Raw genomic sequence first — 20,922 nt, 5'->3', positions numbered from 1 at the left:
AAAACTGTAAATATTCATTACTTTAATCAAATTTCACCAAAAGAGGTCTAGAAGTTATGTTTTGTACTCACTTTAACAGAGAAGGGGCTGCCGGGCAGCGGGCCGGCGGCGGTGAATATCCGCACCTCGTACAGGCCAACGGCGAGCGGTATGTACGCACACAGCCACTCGCGCGGCGCCCCGCCCATCACGCGACACTCCAGTAACCCCGTGTCGCTGTCGTCCTTGTTGTTTGTTAGCCTTTCCACCTGGAATAGTCAATATAATGTTACAATCTGCTGCACACAGAGTGGAACATTAATAACTTAAATGTAATTAATTCAAAATTTGGACATAAGCCCACTGACCTCCATTATACAAGTACGCTGGACTTATGATACCCACCTGCTTTTTGTGCCTATTTGAAGCGGAATCAGCGCCCCCAAAGCGGGGGAAGAGAACTAAATCTGACGTAAATTGCAAATGGCCGCTTAATCGTTATTGGTTATCATCACTAGTATTAGTTCCAAGTATTCTCACTACTGCTATCAGCGCCAATATGGCGACTTTAAAACGTCATTTTTACGTCAGGTTTAGTTCTCTTCCCCCACATTGGGGGCGCTGATTCTGCTTCAAATAGGCACAAAAAATTGCTGTCATTTCAAAGGGTATCATAAGTCCAGCGTACTTGTATAATGGAAGTCAGTGCATAAGCCTCCCAAGGTTAATCATAAATGTCTCTGAGTACGGCGGAATATGGTCCACTAGCACTAGCTGGAATTAAAGGTTTTCCTACTTAGATACCGTCGCTGTTATTATAATAATTGAATAAAATTAGCAGTCACTTAAAATACAGGCCTATATTAATAATTGACCGCGTCGGTGACTAAACTTTGAAGTAATGTGGGTTTATCTGTGTTAAGCGACTGCAGTTAGTGCTAGTTGTGACGAAGCTACTAGTTTGATTTAAATGAGGTGTTGATCGATTCTTAATATAATATCGAAGGTAACATCTATGGTTATAACATATTTTGCAAACATTTTTTTCTTAAATTATTATTATAAGTTTTCCAATTTCAGTGCGGCCTATGTTATTACTATGTCACCTGTACAGTAGGTTGCGCGTCGTCGGGACAGTGTATAGTGAACGCCGCCTCTTTACCGACGTGCGCGTGCGCAAGCCCCGTGCCGAGACACCGCGCCAAGTTGCTAGCGCGGCCGCTCAGCACGCCTAGCGATACTGGACTTCCGGCTATTGGCGCACCTGGAATTAAAATTAATGGATTAGTAAGTTATTTACTAGTAAAATGAAGAAAGTAAATATTTTGATGTGATGCGTGGTCGGAAACTATTTAACTCATTGTATGCGACGTAGTCTGCGTAGACGCGTATCAATATAACGCGGGACAGTGATCGCCCGGCACGTTATTCACCCTATTATTTCACTTTCAGGACGTCGTTTAGGCACAGCATCGCTTGCAACGACTCATCTTAATGTAAAATATTATAAAATATGTAGGCATGTAAAACGTTGCAGCGTCGACAATGCGGCTACGTGCTCCACGACGCAACGAAGCAATGTCGCTTGGTTTTTGTATGTTACTTGTTACAGCGATATTTTTTTTATCTTATAAATATTTACTATAGTATTTCTATCTCAACAATATTTCTCTCTTTCATAATACTTTGAACAACTAAACCAACTCACCTCCATACGTGATATATATGCGGTAGTGTGCGGGCACGGCGGGACGTAGACGCACGCGGTACGCACGCCCGTCCTCGCGTATATCCACCGGTAAACGTACGCGCCGCTCGCCCAGCGACTCGCACACTACCTCGAGCTCACCTACGCCCGCGTCCGTTGTATCCACTGGAAAATTTAATTATGTTATGACACCAGAAATATGGATAGTCAGGCAAAGTTTAAAACTTCTTATAATAATCTATTAGGATATGAAGACTGCAACATCAAAGTATAGTCTGTAAAAAAGTGAATAAATTAAAAAGTGGCAACATCGTAGTGTCATCCCTTTCAAATCAATCTAAGAAAAAAGGGATGATACTACGATGTTGCCACTTTTTAATTTCTTACTTTTTTGACAGACTATAATAATGATGCTTATTTTGTGTTTATTATGAATTAGAGTAAGCAGTACGGACGTACTGCTTCCTTCTTTCTTAGTAAATATTAAAAATTTTCGCAACACATCTCTGGTGGAAACGCAGCCTTAAGGATGTATATAACATTTATAAATTCAAAGATTATGACCTAAATTCGAAATATATAGTAGAATAAAACATCCTGCACCGACTGATGCCAAAAAATCAATACCTTACCGACAAGTTACGTGAAATAATTAATTTTAAAATTTCCATTTATCATACGTAATGTTTGCCGGAAGTGTTACAATTTTTGAGAATTCGTCAGAATTGGGAACTTTGTATCAAAGATAAACAGCTAAAAACTGCTTATTAATTTCTTTGTGCGATTTGCGATTTTTTAAGCCCAAAAAATAGTGGGTTCACCGGTAATTCTGAGAAAATATTTCAAATTGAAATTTATGAAAAGTACCTGGATGACCGAGCTTTGCTCGGTATAGCAAACACTCATTGACTTCGTGTTACTTCGTGTGTTTATCGATTCATCGCCCCCGGAATACTAAATTTCGTGAAAATCGTTGGAGCCGTTTCCGAGATTCTTTTTTGTTTATGATTGTTTCCAATTATATGTATATACATATAATTGGAAACAATCATAAACAAAAAAGAGAAGCCCTCAAAAGAACCCCATTCTATATAACGGAAGACTACCCAAAACAAATACTAGAAAAAAGAAAAGAGCTGCAAGAGCAGGTTGTTGCTGAAAAAAACAAGGGTAATCGAGCATTTATCAAGTACGATAAGCTTATTATACAAGGTACAAGGAAACCCATTGGCAGCAACAAGAGACTACTTACCCAATCTCCCGAATCACCTTCAGACTCTGCAATACATACACAGGCCAATAAGAAAAATAAACAACAGAACCAAACGCATAAAAAATTAAGCCAGTGTGAAGGAATTGGAAAGCCAAGCATGCTCAACTTCTTAGTCAACAAAGATCTGAACAACTCTCCCAGCTCTTCAGACAACAACAAGTCAGCCAAAACGTTCTAGCAACTATCGCCCCCCTCTGCAACAAATAATATTATAAATTTGAGTATAGAAAATAAACAACATCTTCCAAGACGGCTGGTCACCCTGGAAGATTACGACCACAACCCTCCAGAGAACAGTAGCACAAAAAATAAATTCTTTATACTTACATACAATGTTAGATCGCTTTCGTCCGAAGCACGTCTGATAGAACTAGCGGAATCGCTAAAAAATATAAATTATGATATAATAGGTTTATCAGAAATACGTCGCTTGGGCACAAAAATATTAGAGTACGAGAACTATATACTATGCCACACAGGAGTCACTCAAGGACAGTATGGAGTTGGTTTTCTTATAAGAAAATGTCACAAAAATATAATAGAGAGCTTCACAGGGATCTCAGATAGAGTTGCATTACTAAACATAGCCGTAAATGGTAAAAAAATGACACTTATCCAGGTGTATGCTCCAACTGAAACAGCAAGTGATAGCGACATTGAACTATTTTATGAGAACTTGTACAGAGCTATGGAAATCTCATATAATACTTTAATAATCATGGGCGACTTTAACGCAAAAATAGGTAAACCTAGAGTCGACGAATATTTAATAATGAAGCCAAATGGTTACGGAGAAAGAAATCCAAGAGGCCAAAGACTGGTAAACTTTGCTCTCGAGAACAAAATGGCAATTATCAATACATATTTTATAAAAAAACCAAAACAGAGGTGGACATGGCGCTCACCAGACGGAAAATATAAAAACGAAATCGATTATATCCTGACAAACAAACCTAGCATCGTTCAAAACTCTGAAGTACTAAACCTAAATTATTCATCGGATCACAGGCCTGTTAGAGCAACCATAATTCTATCTCAACAAAAAAAGAGCCGCTCTAGTTTTAATAACACTCAGAACTCTACATTAAATACCTTGCAGGGGATAACAGAATACAAAGAGTGTATTAAAACCTACTTAAAAAACTCACTAGATCGACAAGAAAATATCCCTATTCAAACGTGTTATGACCTCATACAAAATGCTATCACTCAAAGCCTCCAGTCCGCTCGGCCACCGGAAGAAAATAAACATAAAAGACACAAAATACTATCAGATAATACTCTAGCGCTAATGGAAAGAAGGCACATACTTCAAAATACTAAACATAAGACAAGATCAATGAAAAATGAGCTTACAGCACTATACAAACTAGTTAGCAAACGAATTAAACACGACTACACAAAGTACAGATTGGAAAATATCAAGAAACACCTCTCCCAGACAGGAAGCTCTAGGAAAGCCTTTAAAGAGCTGAAAACTAGTAAAAATTGGATAGACGGACTGAAAAGCGGGGGTAGAGTGCTAAACAGTCGCAGAGATGTTATTAAAATTGCAACAGACTTCTACAAAGAACTCTACAGCGCCCAAGAACGCGTTATCTACGATGCGGACGACATTGACTGGTCTAGCGCGTATTCTAAAGAAATCACACCATTTCATATAACAGAGACTGTTCAAGCGATAGAGAAATTAAAATCGGACAAATGCCCAGGCTCGGATAATATAACCAACATAGCAATAAAAACGGCCAAATCGGTACTTGCTCTACCCCTCACTAACCTTTTCAACAGAATTTTGGAGAGTTCTCAAATTCCATCACAATGGTCGGTATCAAATATAATTCTTATCTATAAAAAAGGAGACCCCTACGACATAGCAAATTATCGACCTATAAGCCTACTCCCTTGCTTATACAAGCTGTTCTCTTCTCTACTCAACCAAAGAATAAGCGCTACCCTTGAAAGTGAACAACCCGTGGAACAGGCAGGTTTTAGAAAAAGTTTTTCTACTATCGACCACATACACACCCTGGAGCAAATAATTGAAAAATACCAAGAGAGACAGAGAACTCTATACGTAGCTTTTATTGACTACAAAAAAGCTTTTGACACAGTTTCACATAGAAGTATCTGGAAAGCGCTGATAGAGCAAGGAGTAGAGGTAGGATACATAAATGTTATAAAAAGTTTATATGACAACAACATTGGCAGAGTAAAACTGGACAGAGTCGGTCAGAATTTCCCCATAAAGCGCGGCGTAAGACAAGGCGATCCGATATCTCCCAAATTGTTCATATCCATCCTAGAATCGATCATAAGAAAATTGGATTGGAAAACTACAGGACTCTATATAGACGGAAAATACCTAAGCCACCTTCGCTTTGCCGACGACTTGGCTCTTCTATCTGAGTCAGTATCTGAACTACAGGGCATGATAGAATCTCTTAATGTAGTGGGTAGAGAGGTGGGCTTTAACAGCAACTATTCAGAAATAGAGCGACGTATTCAACTGACCTGGAATAAATACTGGAGTCTCAAAGAGATTTTCAAAAGTAACTTACCAGTTAGCATAAAAACAAAAACCATGACGAGCTGCCTGCTACCGTGTCTAACTTACGGTTGCCAGACATGGAAATACACAGCTAAAGTAAAGAGAAAAATTATTACATGCCAACGAGGCATGGAAAGAAGCATGTTAAAGATAAGAAGAATTGAAAAAATTAGACATACAAAAATAAGAGAGGAAACAAAAGCAACGGATGCTTTGTGCTACGCTCATAAATTAAAATGGAAGTGGGCCGGCCATGTAGCCAGATTGTCGGATGAACGTTGGACCATACGAGTGACACGATGGAATGGCCCGCTCGGTAAGCGTAACAGAGGCAGACCGCTTAAAAGATGGGCAGACGATATAAAATCTATAGCCGGGCCACGATGGACAAACATAGCCCAAGATAGAGAAAAGTGGGCATCTCTGGAGGAGGCCTTCTGGATGATTAATAATTAGTTTAATTCCTACATATTTAGTTTTTTATTCTTAGTGTAATAATCGTCTATGAAATAAAGGCTTTTTTTTTTTTTATTTATTTACATATAATTGGAATCTCGGAAACGGCTCACCCCCGAAATTTATCAATATATATAAGGGTGCGACAAGACTTTATATAAAAATCATTATAATTGATAATAAGTGTCTGGGTGTCCAATTTTTTACATATTTAGTACTTTCATAATTTAAATGGACATAGAACGGAATTTGACCTTATATACATCCTTAAAGGCAAGTGCAAATCATAAAGCGGAATAGAGCAACAATCTCGAGCTGTCAGACGAAACCTAAATTGGTTTCATCTGTGTGTAAAAATATGTGTACGTATACACTTACACAAGCATAATTGAACATGATTTCTATGAGATTAAATTGTCAACGTGCGGCACGTGCCAATTGGACGTCAAAAAAAAGAGAGGTGTGATACATCACACCTCTCTTTTTACCACGCAGTGTTACTGATAGTGACATTTCTCTTGCTCAGGCCTTTGCTTCTCTATTCCGCTAGGTATATTAACTTTATGATGCAAATAGGATGCAAGTGTTTTCACATTAAGGATACTGTTTATAAAATTATTTAATAGCTTTTAAAAATTCTTACCTGTGAAATTGATCGGCGTTGGCGCAATGATGTTTCCAGTGGGTAGTCCAGATAGGATGACTTTGTTCGGGTCGAATGATTCACACGTGAACGGGCTACCAGTGACCGGCTTTGATAGATGAAGTACTTCTGCAGCAAACAAATTACATTTAAAAAGTTATCTAAGCTAAGGTTCACTTACTTTAGACATTGCTACAGTTTATTATTGTCAGATATCTTATTGATTTATGAAAATACAATTTGATAAATGATTAACAATTATCTAAAATGGCAACCCCATCGATTATTTTAGATAAATACCACACAAAAACTCGTTCATCATTGGTAAACACATTTATTTAGCCCGTGGGCGTAGCCACACTGGGGCAAGCTGGGGCGCTTGCCCCACCCCTGGTATTGACCTACAAGGTGCCTAATGAAACAAAAAATATTTATATATATTATACTTATACTAACAACAATCATAATATCCGTGAGAGTTCCACAAAAAAATTAGTCGACATGAAAAATAGTGCGAACAAAACAAAAAGCGCGCACGATTGACCGAACGCGCGCATCGCAGCGGTCTTTTGAAAGGCCGTATTACCGTAGAATGTAGATTTAAATACTTAGTTGGCGGCGATTAGATTTGTTTGCTTCTTTTGTTTAATTTTAATTTGTAGTTAATCTAATTGCTGTCAAACAGTGTTTTTTTAATACTTAAAATACCCTGGAATGGGGGGGGGGGGGTTGACTGCTGCCCCACCATGAGCCCAAGGCTGGCTACGCCCATGGTTTAACCATAGATCATCGTCTACAAAAAAAAAAAAAAAAACAGTCCCGTCTCACCTATAGTGCTCTGTCCGACTTCCGTGATAGTATATTCCGCTTGTAGCATGCCAGATTTGGTCTGATAGCAACGGACAGGCAGCGCTCTCGAGCCGGGGCCGGACACGACCACGTCAAACTCTCTGGCGGGCCGGCCGAGTGTGTCGATACTGAACGAGGCCACGCGACCAACTTGAGCCTGGTATAGACCGAGACCGCACGCTGATACCTAGAAATTGGATTAAAGTTGAATATTATTTTTGAAGCGTACACAAAGCATACACAAAAGGAAGCGGCAAATGTTTAACATAGACATTTGTCGCATATGAATATAAAGTTAGTTATTTTGTGACATGTAAAATAATCCTACCTTAGTAATTAAAAAAAAAGTAATGCAGTGCCGCCACTGTTTGATACGTTAAAAAAGTTACTTAACAGTTAACACATAGGCAGAAACAATATATAAATTACTCCACTTCAGAGAAATACGAATATCATCTTCTGTATAAAATATAGTTGTTACCTCCTGGCCATGATGCGGCGGTAGTACGTCCACCATGAGCGGGTCAGCGGACACCGGTACGCCGGACCACAGCAGCGTCAGTCTGTGCGGCGCGGCGCGTGCGGGGTGCCACACTAAGTCGGACCGCGCGCCGCCGCGACGTCGCACAGAGTGTGTAGCGGTCGTGCCGCCGCATCGCACGCGCGCGGATAGACGCCCCGCGCCCGCACCTTGCGTGCTCACTGTGCATACAAATGTCATTATGAAGATATATTTAAAATATTCGATAGCATTAAGAATGGGTGCTTAACTAAAAATAAAAACGTTTAAATGGCTTCACGATTACTGAATGATAAAATATAGAAACTATTCTCTCTAATTAAGTTGCATTAGTACATTTATATTCTACAACTAATAAACCACTCAACTGACCTGTAAGAACAGCTGGTCGATTAGCAACAGCATCGCCAATGGATAGAATTTTGACCGCAGATGCATCAATGGCTTCGACTTCAGCTATTGGTCCCTTGCTGCTTCGCACTATGTATCTACCAACTTTGTTGGCAGGGAACGTTAGTAGCCCGGAATCTTCAAAGTTGGTCTCGGAAATTCGACTGCCAGATGGTGATACAACTTCGACGTCGGTTATGCTTTCATCGAGCTCCACGGTCGCGATTCCACCTAAAACATTCATAATTATTAGGGACGAAGAAACAAAGACTATTGTACTTAGGTTTGTGACGTTTCATACGAAGGTTCTTATTTACTGAAAATTTTCTAGATTCTAGAGCAGGGGTCACCAAATGGCGGACCGTGGTTCGCGCATTGCGTGCGGACCAAGCATGTTCGAAGATAAACTTCGTTAGAAATTAATTTCGGTCTCGACATATACATAGATGCACATGTAGCAACAACAATTGACACTTTTCTTATTGATACAAATAAACATCTTTGTAATTTCCGTAAATGTGTGGACCACCAAGATCATTTTATTTCTTAAAACGGACCCGGAGTGAAACTAATTGGTGACGGGTGACCACTGTTCTAGAGTATCTGCTTCTAATTACACAAATATTATGTTAAATATTCGCCATAAAACACGTCACCTAACTTACGAAAACTTACTTATACTATGTCATTAACTCTCGATGAGACGCCACACCGGCACGTCACATCGCACAGGCCACGCCCACTCGCACAGTACTCACCGATCTGCACGTATGTGTGCGGCTCGCTGACGCGGCACACAAACGGGCTGCCGGGCACGGGCTGCTCGTTGAACGTCACGGATACGCGGTGCGGCTCGCGCGACACCGGCACGAACGTCACGTCGTACAGACCGCGCGCTACGGCGACCACCTGAGTAAGAAATATGTGTTACTTTAGAATTTAGATAACTAAACGGTTTTAGTGTTTACGACTTGGACTGTTTATTAGTTGTCACTTTTCAGTTTTTGTCAAAAAATCAAATTCCGTAAACTATTACCAAAAGATTCTTATTATATCCAACGATTTTTGCGATTTACTTAGTAGAAATGTTTAATTTCAGAGCGATTGTTGGGGTAATTATACTTTTTATTTCTGATTCTGGATTTACTGTCATGAGAAAGAAAGCAGTAAAGATAGCTTGCAACAAGTTCCACGTTCCCTAACGTTAACTTACCTCAGCTTTAACAGTAGTAGAGGGCGTGGACACGACGAGCTCGAGCGTCCCCTCCCCCGCGCCGGCCGCGTCCACGCTGAACGTCACCGGCTTGCCCACCTCCACGCCACGCTCCTCGCCCGTCTCGTCCAAGTTTAACCCGTCTAGAGTGCCTTCCAGTTCTAGAAGTAATGGGACTTACGTATAGTATACTGTGTTTGTGTAGACTTTATTTCATAAATGAATTTTATGATTAAAAAAATAACTCGTTTTAACTAAAAATTTTCACTAGCTATCACTCATCAACTTTACGTAGTCCTCTGTCACGGAGCATAATATTATAGAACCTAGATGACCGAGCTTTGCTCGGTATAGCAAACACTCATTGTCTTCGTGTTACTTAACAACGCCATCTGCTGGAATAGCTTTAGGTATTGTTGTGTCATTAAAGCAATTAGTTGCTGACAAAATAGTATTATTAATCGCCAATAGATGTCAGGAAGAGTCATATTTTTCAATTTATCGATTATCGATAAAACACGAATAAAAATACATTTTCTAAAAATGATTTATAGCTAGATCAATTTATCGCCTCCGAAACCCCCTGTATACTAAATTTCATGAAAATCGTTGGAGCCGATTCCGAGATTCCAATTATATATATACAAGAATTGCTCTTTTAAATATATAAGATTCGCAGAATCGCCATTTGTTTCTGTCACTAGGGTATCTCGTATTTCTGTCATTGCATTCGGGCAATTAGACAAGCGTACAACTTACTATACCATATTTTCGCTAATAAAGTTTCTATTGTATTCTATTCTAAACTAAGTTCTACATGTTAATTGCTACCTAGCTATGCTTTGCAATACAATTACAACATACCACCAGGTCCCAATCCCGCGACTCTGACGCGTCGGACGTCATACACGTTGCACACGAACGGCGAGCCGGGGACGTGCCGGCCGGCGCACTGCACCGTGACGCTGTGACGGCCGACGGCGTCGGGCGTGTACGTGCCCGTGTAGCGACCGTCACCCGCGCCCGTCACGCGCGTACGCACTGCGCTCCCGCCCGGACCTATGACGTAGATCGTCGGCTCGCCGGCTGTAAAACCATTATATTAAGCATAATTATTTAGACTATGGACTTAGTCAAATAGTACTATTAGTCAAATGCTGGCGATGAATGACGAGGTACACAAACTATAAAGTTTTGTGACAGGTCCCATGTTTTTTAAAATGCAAATTTTCTTCTACATATAGATTTGTATATTATAATCTATGAATATGTTTACAATTAACAAATAGTTTGACTTTTTTACTAATAATCACTACAAATCTGTTTATATTATAATGAAGTAATGTAACAGAAAACTAACATTTAAAACGCAGTACTTTTAGTAAATTGTTAAAAGAAAATAACGAAAAGAAAGGAATCATTTTAAATTTTTAACTGGAAATTAAGAGTATGAAGATAGAACTAACGTTGTGTTGTTGTGATCGCTGTTTTGTCAAACAACAATGCAAGATGTCTGTTCTCATTGTAATAGCAATAAACAAACATTCATATGGAATTGATCAACACGTAAATTACAATCTTCTACCTCGTTTAAACATACACGTATATTGTGTAACGACTTTGTAATTTGCAATTTACAATAGAAAAATTAATCTGCTAACGTAGAAGTAAAAGTCTTAAAAGTGTACTTTAAACTTTTTAATATTTAATCGAGAAAATTCTTTCGTTGATAAAGCTTATATCGATTACGTGAATAGACAAAAATAATATAATACTAGATGTTACGTGGAAATTAGTAAATTAGATCTATGTGCTTGCCCGTTTCCCAAAGTATATCCATACTAAAAGGATTGACATGAGGCATAATATTGATTTCGATCGACAGACAGATGGACAAACTTCAACATTTATAAGATTCCTTATCTCTATCTATTTTTACTAATATAAATTCGAAAGAGTGTGTGTCTATATATTTGTTACCATTTTACTCTTAAAGCCCTACCAATCAATAAACCGATGGCAACCGTTAAAAAAAAATAAAAAAAAATACTTACAATGAAACCCCGTCAGATGTATCTCCGCGGGCTCCCCTCTCGGCGCGCTCGTCAGTCCGGGGCCGGTGGCGCGCGCATCCGCCGCCGCCGCCGGCGCCGACACAATGCACGTGAACGGCGAACCGGGCACGGCATGGCCGTTGAAACGGACGGATAGCGTGTGAGCGGCCGCCTCGGTGGGCTTGAAGTTTACCTGATGGGGTGTTGGTAGTATAGTAGATGGGTTATATATTATTATTATTATTATGTGGTGGTGGCAAAATTATAATTAATATGGTTTGGACAGTTTCGTTCGTTCCCTCCTTCCATGTTTTACAGAATCGGGCCCCGGTAAATATGATGTCAAATGGTTTACTCCAGTGATTATTCACTTTAAATGAGTGTTCATTTTAGTTTAACTGTACGGTACAAATGTTTGAATGCATTTAGATGCAAAGTGTTTTATTGAGATATGTAAATAATAATAAAAATAATAAGGTTGATAATATTTTATTACCTTGAACCTTGCATTTCCTTCGCTCTGAACGTAATTTGGTACATTACGTCCATTCACAGCTACAATAATTTCCAAGTTGCCGGCACCTGCAAAACCATAAGAGTAAGACCAAGAACGACAGTACAAGAAACAACAACTCGTTACTCGACCTTTACATAAAGTAAATATAGTCATGTTGCCTGCCTTGTAAATCGTACCTACATAATATCACAGGAAAAATTAGCTTATATCCTTCTTTCTGTACCTCCTTTAGAACACATCCGTTGCTCCTGCAATTAAAGTACAAAGTCTTTGGAGGCTTCTATTTTCTGCATTCGCTTTTTGCCTTCATCTTTATAAAGATAGAAAAGGATAGACATAGAATACCATCTCACCTGTGTGCGACGCATTAATCGTAAACGACTCAGGTCGTACGACGACGCCGGGCGATATGTTAATAGCTTAGACGAGCGACGCGCTATTCTCCTTTGTAGGACCGCTCCTCGACTTTCTCTTCATAAAGTTAGAAAAGGACAGACAATATACGCCATCTCACCTGCGTGCGACGCATTTATCGTGAACGACACAGGTCGTCCGACGACGCCGGGCGATATGTCAGTGACGGAGACGCGCGATGCGCTGTACGCCTTCACTAAGAATGGACTGCCCTCCACGTGACCGCCCATTGTGCCTGCACGTACCTGGGAATAATTAATAGTTGTATAAGTAATATAGTCTATTTGGGTTTAGAAATTACAAATTGGTTAAAAAAGAATGAAACTTAGGTTGTAATCACATTATCGAAATTTAAAATATTTTATTTCAGAATGAATTGTTAATATTTTCAGAGCAGTTGTTATGAGCAATTTGCCGTAGACGTTACATTTGGGGATAACGTGTAAATGAAAATATTATATTACTTACAGTTTAGTTTCCAAGTTAACTATAAACTGCAATATATTTTCTCTGAATAGGTAGAAAATAACATAAGTGGCATTATATTTTCTTTGTTGTAATTTATCTAAGTGCTTACCTCAATACTGTGATCTCCCACGTCGACTGGTACGAACGAGATGGTGTATCGTTTGCTCGCTTCATTTTCACCAACTGTCTCTTCAGGCGATACCTAAGGCAAACAAAATTTAAAATAATTTTTGTATTGCAAATCGAAATTAAAATACAATTGGCTTATTTAAGTAATTTAATATCGAAAATTGTTGTATTTTATTCTTTTCCAATGCGTTACAAACGTGACTTGACAGACAGTGATTGTATCGCAATAATCTCTGTATCCACAATGTGCATATTTTGTTAAGAGGAATATGAATTATTAATCTACAATTATCAATCACCAATCTTTATCATCATCACCCACCTGTACAGGCACGGGTCTTCGCGCAGGCCCCAACACCTCTACGTGCGGCGGGCTGGGCGAGTCGACGCTGAACGTGTACGCGTCACCCACGGACACCTTGTCCGGCGCCTCCCCGCCCGCGCCGATCACGCGCGCCGGAGCCGACACGTGACACACGAATGGGCTGCCTGTGGATATAGTTGGTAATTATTATAATATTGATTTTTGGGACGAAGTTCCTTATCGCTCGTTGCGAAAGGGGCTAGACGGAAATAATTAAGACCAAAAGTTGTAACGACACTTTTTCAACTTTTGACACCTCTCAAGTTTTTTTTATAAATAAAGCCATGGTTTAGTTTAGAGGGTGGCTCTCAACTTGGAAGTTATGGGTCTGTTAATTGAAATGTTTATTTTAAGCAACCATTAAAGATAAGCCCGGAATCAGCAACATAGATGTCATATTGTAGTCTTTTTTTGTTCACTTTAATAACCTACTGAGACGGATAAGACGACTGGCTAGAGACAAAGCGCAGTACCGACTTCTTGACTAAATTTAGTAACATCTTTTTAGTTGTTTCCAGCATATCTTTATGTGTGACATCTGTGTGTGTGGAGACTGGACAGCTTTTTAACTGTACCTGGCACATGGTCGCCATTGAAGCGCAGCTCGACGGTGTGCGGGCGCGGGTCACGTGGCGTGAAGCTGATGGCGTACGTGTGCGCGCCCTGCGCCGCCGCCGCCGTCGGCACGCGCCCGCCGTTCACCGTCACCTCCAGATTACCTGGTCCCGCCGCCATTGTCTCAACTGACAAGAAAAAATGACAATAAGTATGTTGTTGATATTATGATTGTTGACAGTCCCATTTACTAATAAAAATATTATGTTATATTGGTCTGAGAAGTAAGAAATGTATCTTGATTCATTGTATAACATGTTTGTTAGTAAGGGGGATAATGTCGGTAGATGTAAAAGCAGCTGTATATGTTGTTACTTGTTTATTCATAGATAGAATAACATGTGTTAAGATTCAAGGCAAGGTACTAACCTAAAAAAGTGACCGGCTTTCCGACCGTTCCGTGAGCCGCATCTTTGACTCTTATAGCGGTCACATCATACACCTGTAACATTACATTAATTAAAACACAGGTATGAAAATCTGTTAATAATATTTTCAGTATTTACTGTGTGTTTTATTATTGTCACAGTAAATAATATGATAGAATATTTTTTGTAAACAAAAAAAATAAAGCGTTAAAGTTACCCCCAAAAATAGTTTCAAATTTCAATAGTGTCTATACATAATTTCTTTAAAATATTACATACCTTTAAATGGAAAGGGCTAGCGGGTATCGGTATGGAATCAACGAGCACGTTCAGACGATGCTCGCCGACGGCGCGCGGCACGAACTCCGCCCGGTAAACGCCCGCGCCGCCCGACGATACGGCGGCCGGCACCGACGCGCCGTTCGGACCTACGTCCCACAGACGTCAGCTCACCCGCTCCGCCCACACAACAACCCCTACCAACCCTAAAAACTACGCCTACGATTTTTCCCCATAATATCTTTAAGATCTAATCAACCCCCTGGCTACTAAACCTAACCTCAAAATATTCCTAGCTATCCCAATCCCAAGAAGATTGTTTCCCCATAATATCCTATCGTCCCCTAACTTTAGAAACCTACTTTTCCCCTTCTTCAGGATTAAAATAAATATAAACAGTAAGATTAAACTAAAACCCCAAACCTGTTCTAAAGTTAGGAGTTAGGGCGAAGCGGATGAGCTCTGAAGAAATCATGTTATCATGAACTTTACTTAAAATACTAAATATTAGTTGTTTAGTTAGTGGATACTGAAATATACTTGTGCAATATATATTGTAAAGTTATGTGAAGATGTTTAGTAGTGCAAAGCTTTTAAAACTATCTCCTTAAATCAGTCATGTTTCTTACTGCGGGGTATCTACTTTAGTATTAACCCCATGACTATATTTCCCATATTTGTGACTTTATTGTCATTTATACCGTCCTGTAAAAGAACCACAGTTTTATATATTTACAATACAAATATATCGCCAAAAAGCGTATACATGTAGTTAGAAGGTTAAGTGATGTTGAAATAGTTAATTGAGTGTTAGTATATTTTAGTACATATTTAAAACAATAAGAATTATTATAGATAACCAGGCAATAAGTATTAATAAAGGACCTTAAGAGCAAAGCCAAACGAGCGTAATTTGTGAGTTGTGAGTCGCAGAATTTCGGTTCGGCAGAATTCTGCTGCATTCAGTTTCATACAAAAGTCCTGTTTGATTCACACGAGCGTAATTTTGTGAGTCATGATTTGTATGAAAAGATATTAACGCGGCAGAAATTCTGCGACTCACAACTCACAAATTACGCTCTTTTGGCTTCACCCTTAAACTTTCACAATTATTGTTTTTTTTTTTTTTGTGGAAGGAAACAACAAAAAGCATTAAACTTACCCTCAACATTAACTTCAATTTGTTCAAGTGTGGCGGAGGGGTGGTGAAGAGTGAGAGAGGCGGGTTGATGCAACGGCACCGGGCCGGGCAGTGTCACCCGGGCGCCACTAACGCCACCCTCTGATACATTGATGACAAGAGGACACCCTGGCACTTTCATCTGCAGACATAGAAAAATGATATATGTTCCATAAAACTTACATTAAATTAGCATACCACTCTACAACTTACCAATAAGTGTTACCAGAAACTATTGTTTCGAAGCTAGGAGTCATTTAATTATGTAAAGTTGCAGTTTGTTGAAAAATACATTAAAAGTCTATTTTAATTATTATTTTGATTAGATAGATTTTCTCAAGGATTTAAATATTTTTACCTTATTAAATGATACTGTAACAATATGTTCACAGGCTTCGGTTGGAGTAAATGAAACTGTGAATCTGGCATTTCCCTGAAATAAAGAACAGTAATATAATGAAATTTGAAGAAAGTTGTCCCACTATGCATAAACACTAGTCACAAAACTTCATAAGAAATGTATAATTTTATAAAATATTTGGGATGTTGTATAGTAAATAAATATCATTTACCTGTGGATGAACTTGTGTGGGTATGTTCAGTCCTCGAGCCGCTACTGTAATCTCCAAGTTGCCCTCACCAGCTTGTGCTGCATCCACCGCCAACTGTACTGGCACTCCCACCCGAGCTGTTGACCCTCCGGTGACACTGACTAGCTTACTGTCATACGCTTTACACGTGAATGGTGTGCCCTGGAAGAATTTACAGGGTTGCCATGGAGGTTTGTTCGGTAAGTAAATTTTTAATATTTAAAATATACCTTTTTACTATTAAAATAAAAATATTAAATACATTATTACCTAACATGTTAAGTAACCTTCCAATGTATATGACAAAGATAGCAACTTCAAATATGCCATATAAACGGTAATTAATTTTTAATATTAAGATGGTAGGTATGTTTAAAACTCAGGACAGGAAAGTAAGTTAATCTAAAATCTGTGGTTTAAATTGATCTTAATGCAAATACTTACAAGGACAGGTTGGTTGTTGTAATGCGCGGTGAGTATGTGTGGGCCAACATTCTTGGGCGTGAAACTGGCGACTAAACCAGTCACCGCCTCCCCAGTGAGTCTCACAGGGACCTCCCCCCGTGGTCCTCTCACTGTCACAGTCAACTCTCCACCACCTGAGCCTTCCACTCGCACCGAGCATGATGCTACCTCACCAACAGGTATCAATTCTGCAAAGGTTTATGTTATTTTCAAATAAATATTTAGAAAACTAGCAATCAGCAATGGAAAATGTAAATAAACAAAGTCACCTTACTTTCTGTCAATGTCAAGTTGACAGATAGATTTTTTAATAAACAGCAACCTCAGTAAAAATCTCCTACTGATTATGCCATACGTTGCCCGAAATAATGAAATAATAAAATAATAATGCAGTTAATATTGATTTAATGTTACTATTTGATTCAGTTCGAATCAACTAGTAACAATCAAAATAACTAACCTATTTGTGAGGTGTCTATAGTGACTCTTTGCGCAGGTGCCACATGGAAAACAAACGGTGACGAAGGCACTGGCTCTCCATTAAATTTTATATCCACTCGATGAGGAGTTGGGGTCTCTGGTCTCCATGAAACGAGGCAGCGACCACCTCCAACGACCTTTTTAAAAATATTAAATTGTAGCTTGACCGCTGTGAAGTCGACCCTCGTAGCATACTAATGTATGCTACGAGTATGCTACGAGGGTCGACTTTACAGGGGTCAAGCTTTAAGCGTTTAGTTATTATAAAACATAATATTTATGTTCAATTATCCCAGATTATCCCTAATGAAAATGAATTAACAAAGTAGGTAGTTAATTGTAATGGAGGCACTTCACATGGCTTTATTTTGTATTTGCGTATATGATGTATTCGCCAAACAATCACCATGTGTAGACAGTATGTTTGGCAAATATTGGCCTTATTTGCCTATTAGACAAATATGACCAATACCAAATACACGTATTCGTATCTTTGTCGGTTTTTGGCGCACGTCAAAAGAGTCAAATAGGCAAGTAAACACAATCAAGTAAAAGTTTGGTATTTGACGTCCATGTGTGGAAGGCCGTATTTGCCTTTATTTGCATGTTTGTGTATATACGTCAATAATTTTGCCAAAATATGCAACAAATAGCCAATAGCAAATACAAATAGCTATGTGAAGTGCCTCCATAATGATGTTGAATACTTACTACAATTTTTTATAATATTTTCTTGTGTGTAAATAAAGACGTGATGGTAAATAAAACTTTTGTTCGAAGAACATTGTTGTAGGTTTCTATGTTATGGCAATAGGCAAATTAATACCTATATTTTGTAAGCATTAATTCGCCAAACTCACTCCTATTCCTAATTTATTAATAATTAATAAACTTTAATAAAGGACTTAGGTATTTGTGTGCAAGTTACAAGCACTTACTTGTACATGATTGGGAACCTCTCCTTCATTGATTGAAATTTCTAATTGGCCTTCACCGGCAGCGCTGGCATCCACTGTAAACATAAATTATTTTCATCTTCGGTGTAAATTGTGTTCGAGTTAGGGTTCCGTAGCAAAAGAGTAAAACTGAATCTCTATCTAGACTGTCTGTGTCTGTCTGCCTTAAGTGCCGGTACTTAGCCCGGTACAACTACGAAACTATAGGTAGTTCTAGGATAAGTTTTAAATTGTGAATCAGAAAAGAAACTTAAATAAAAATAAATTTATTCGTTTAGCAATTACAATGTTACTGACAGACAAACATATTACATAATTAATAGGTAAGTACAACAAAGGATCCCATACAACAGTAGGTAAGTATAATTACAAACGTGATAATTGATATAACTTTGGTACAGAACTCTTTGTGCTCGCATCGAATTCGCACTTGGCTGGTTCATTTAAACAACGGTTAAGAAAGACGCGATGTTGTTTAACAATGAAATTGCTATTTCATCGTTCTTTGTGTTTGTAAGCAATTTTACCTTAAAAGCATACGACATTTTATAAAACTTATAACACACCTCTTTTTGGTCGGGGGTTAAAAAGGCATTTCAAATAGGTGCGCTGAATTTAGGTATGAAATTACCTACTTACTTACAACTAAAGCAGCTGTATAAAATACAGTTAATTAAATATCTGATATACCCAGGTAACAAGTATTTTCAAGTAGGTGCCATCGTGCATCGTAGAAATTGATCCATAGATGGCGGACCTACGTCATTTGGTCGGGTCATGGCAATTAGCCGTGAATCGTGATCTGTAGCCTACAACACGGCCACCAGTAGAAATGCGAAAGCATAGACATAGACAAACTGTGGACATAAACTAAAGGTGCTGTTCCGATCTTTACCGCGGCCAATCGCGACCGACAAAAATTCAATTAAAATGCCACTTTATGACAGACTATAGTATATGTCAAAGAGTAGGATATTATTTGAATTTTTAGGACTATAGTCTGTCATAAAGTGGCATTTTAATTTAATTTTTCGGAACGAAAAAAGATCGGAACTTCACCTTAAGTTTATCTCTACAGTTTGTCTATACTTTCGTATTTCTACTGGTGGCCGTGCTAGCCCGGCTGTTGGCTATGGGCTGTCATACTTACTTACTACGAAGGCTCAGCGACCCAAAGTGGATCTTGCGCAGCTTCTTGCCACTCTGTGACTTGAAGATCGCGCAGGTCCGACTCCACGACATCTAGCCACCGGTACCGTGGACGGCCGACAGGTCGTCGCCCGATAGGACGCCCAAGGAACGCCTTTTTAGTAGCACGATCCTCAACCATTCTTGCAACATGACCGAGCCATCGGAAACGCTGGGCTTTTGTTACGCCAATAATTTTGGTCTCAGCCATGAGGTCTTAACCTTCGGCGTTGCTTCGGATTCTAGTTCCTCCGTCTCCTGTCTTCACCGAGCCCAAGATCTCGGAGGATTTTTCTTACCAGTAGTTTATTCTCTTCGTCGAGTGTGAGCGTCCAGGTCTCGCATCCGTAGGTACATTAGTATTGGCCTTATCACAGACTTGTAAATGGCGATCTTACTTCTTCTACTTAGGAGCTTACGCTAACACTCCATGAAGTGCCACGCTGCATCGTAAGGTGTTATGCATATGCATAGCATAACACGACCAAATGACGTATATTCGCCATCTGTCTATGAGTATCAACTTCTTTAATCGTACCTGCCTATAAAGTGGGCACAATTTTAACCGCTCGACAAAACTGAAGAAGCGTAGACCTGTCATGAGCCTTTATTTATAGAATTTGCGCCTTTTCTTCCATTTATACTAAGGGATCTGGGTATCGTCGTGTTTTTTAGTAGAAAATAATCGGCCGAGTGCGAGTCGGACTCGCGCACGAAGGATTCCGTACCGCAAAAAAGGCCGAAAAAATCATGCTTGTTGTATGGGAGCCCCCCCATTAAATATTGAAATTATTTTGTTTTTACCCGACTACGGCGAAGCAAAAAGGAGGGTTATGATTTTGGCCTGTATGTATGTATGTATGTATGTATGTATGTGGGTATGGATGTTCATCTGTTCCCTCGTAACTTTAAAACTACTAAACGCATTTGAACAAATGAGGTGTCGTTAGAAGCCTCTTGACTGTCCGCTGGTTATAGGCTACATGAACTGTTTTCCTGTTTCGTACTTTTTAGAGCGTGTTTTAGTAGTCGGGTTTTAGTTTTTTAAACTTTATTAGTATTTGTTGTTATAGCAGCAACAGAAATACACAATCTGTGAAAATTTCAGAAGTCCAGCTGTAGCGGTTCTTGAGATACAGCCTGGAGACAGACAGACAGACGGACAGACATCGAAGTCTCAGTAATAGGGTCTCGTTTTTACCCTTTGGGTACGGAACCCTAAAAATACGTGTGGCACTCGGGGACTGCCGCGGTTAAGCTATTCCATAGCATT

The 20,922-nt window shown here is 39.2% G+C and overlaps 1 protein-coding gene across 2 annotated transcripts in view; it reads right to left on the bottom strand.

The window, feature by feature from the left end:
* LOC121729811 (filamin-C) overlaps positions 1-20,922 on the bottom strand; it is a 149,398-nt gene that overhangs the window by 6,046 nt on the left and 122,430 nt on the right. For both annotated transcript variants that reach the window (XM_042118440.1, XM_042118441.1), the window contains 24 exons: positions 18,444-18,517; positions 17,486-17,642; positions 17,005-17,213; positions 16,543-16,722; positions 16,329-16,403; positions 15,953-16,112; positions 14,791-14,939; positions 14,513-14,585; positions 14,104-14,271; positions 13,487-13,653; positions 13,145-13,237; positions 12,668-12,812; positions 12,133-12,218; positions 11,637-11,829; positions 10,447-10,668; positions 9,583-9,743; positions 9,128-9,278; positions 8,352-8,600; positions 7,941-8,161; positions 7,439-7,646; positions 6,611-6,739; positions 1,688-1,852; positions 1,086-1,243; positions 72-248 (listed from right to left, as the gene is read on the bottom strand). In XM_042118440.1, coding sequence (XP_041974374.1) covers positions 72-248; positions 1,086-1,243; positions 1,688-1,852; positions 6,611-6,739; positions 7,439-7,646; positions 7,941-8,161; positions 8,352-8,600; positions 9,128-9,278; positions 9,583-9,743; positions 10,447-10,668; positions 11,637-11,829; positions 12,133-12,218; positions 12,668-12,812; positions 13,145-13,237; positions 13,487-13,653; positions 14,104-14,271; positions 14,513-14,585; positions 14,791-14,939; positions 15,953-16,112; positions 16,329-16,403; positions 16,543-16,722; positions 17,005-17,213; positions 17,486-17,642; positions 18,444-18,517 — 3,770 coding nt within the window. The remainder of the gene's footprint in view (positions 1-71; positions 249-1,085; positions 1,244-1,687; positions 1,853-6,610; positions 6,740-7,438; positions 7,647-7,940; positions 8,162-8,351; positions 8,601-9,127; positions 9,279-9,582; positions 9,744-10,446; positions 10,669-11,636; positions 11,830-12,132; positions 12,219-12,667; positions 12,813-13,144; positions 13,238-13,486; positions 13,654-14,103; positions 14,272-14,512; positions 14,586-14,790; positions 14,940-15,952; positions 16,113-16,328; positions 16,404-16,542; positions 16,723-17,004; positions 17,214-17,485; positions 17,643-18,443; positions 18,518-20,922) is intronic.

Source organism: Aricia agestis, chromosome 8 (genome assembly GCF_905147365.1).
Source record: "Aricia agestis chromosome 8, ilAriAges1.1, whole genome shotgun sequence".
Taxonomy (NCBI): Eukaryota; Metazoa; Arthropoda; class Insecta; order Lepidoptera; family Lycaenidae; genus Aricia; species Aricia agestis.
The sequence above is the reverse complement of the archived record's forward strand: the minus strand, read 5'-3'. Positions and strand labels throughout refer to the sequence as shown.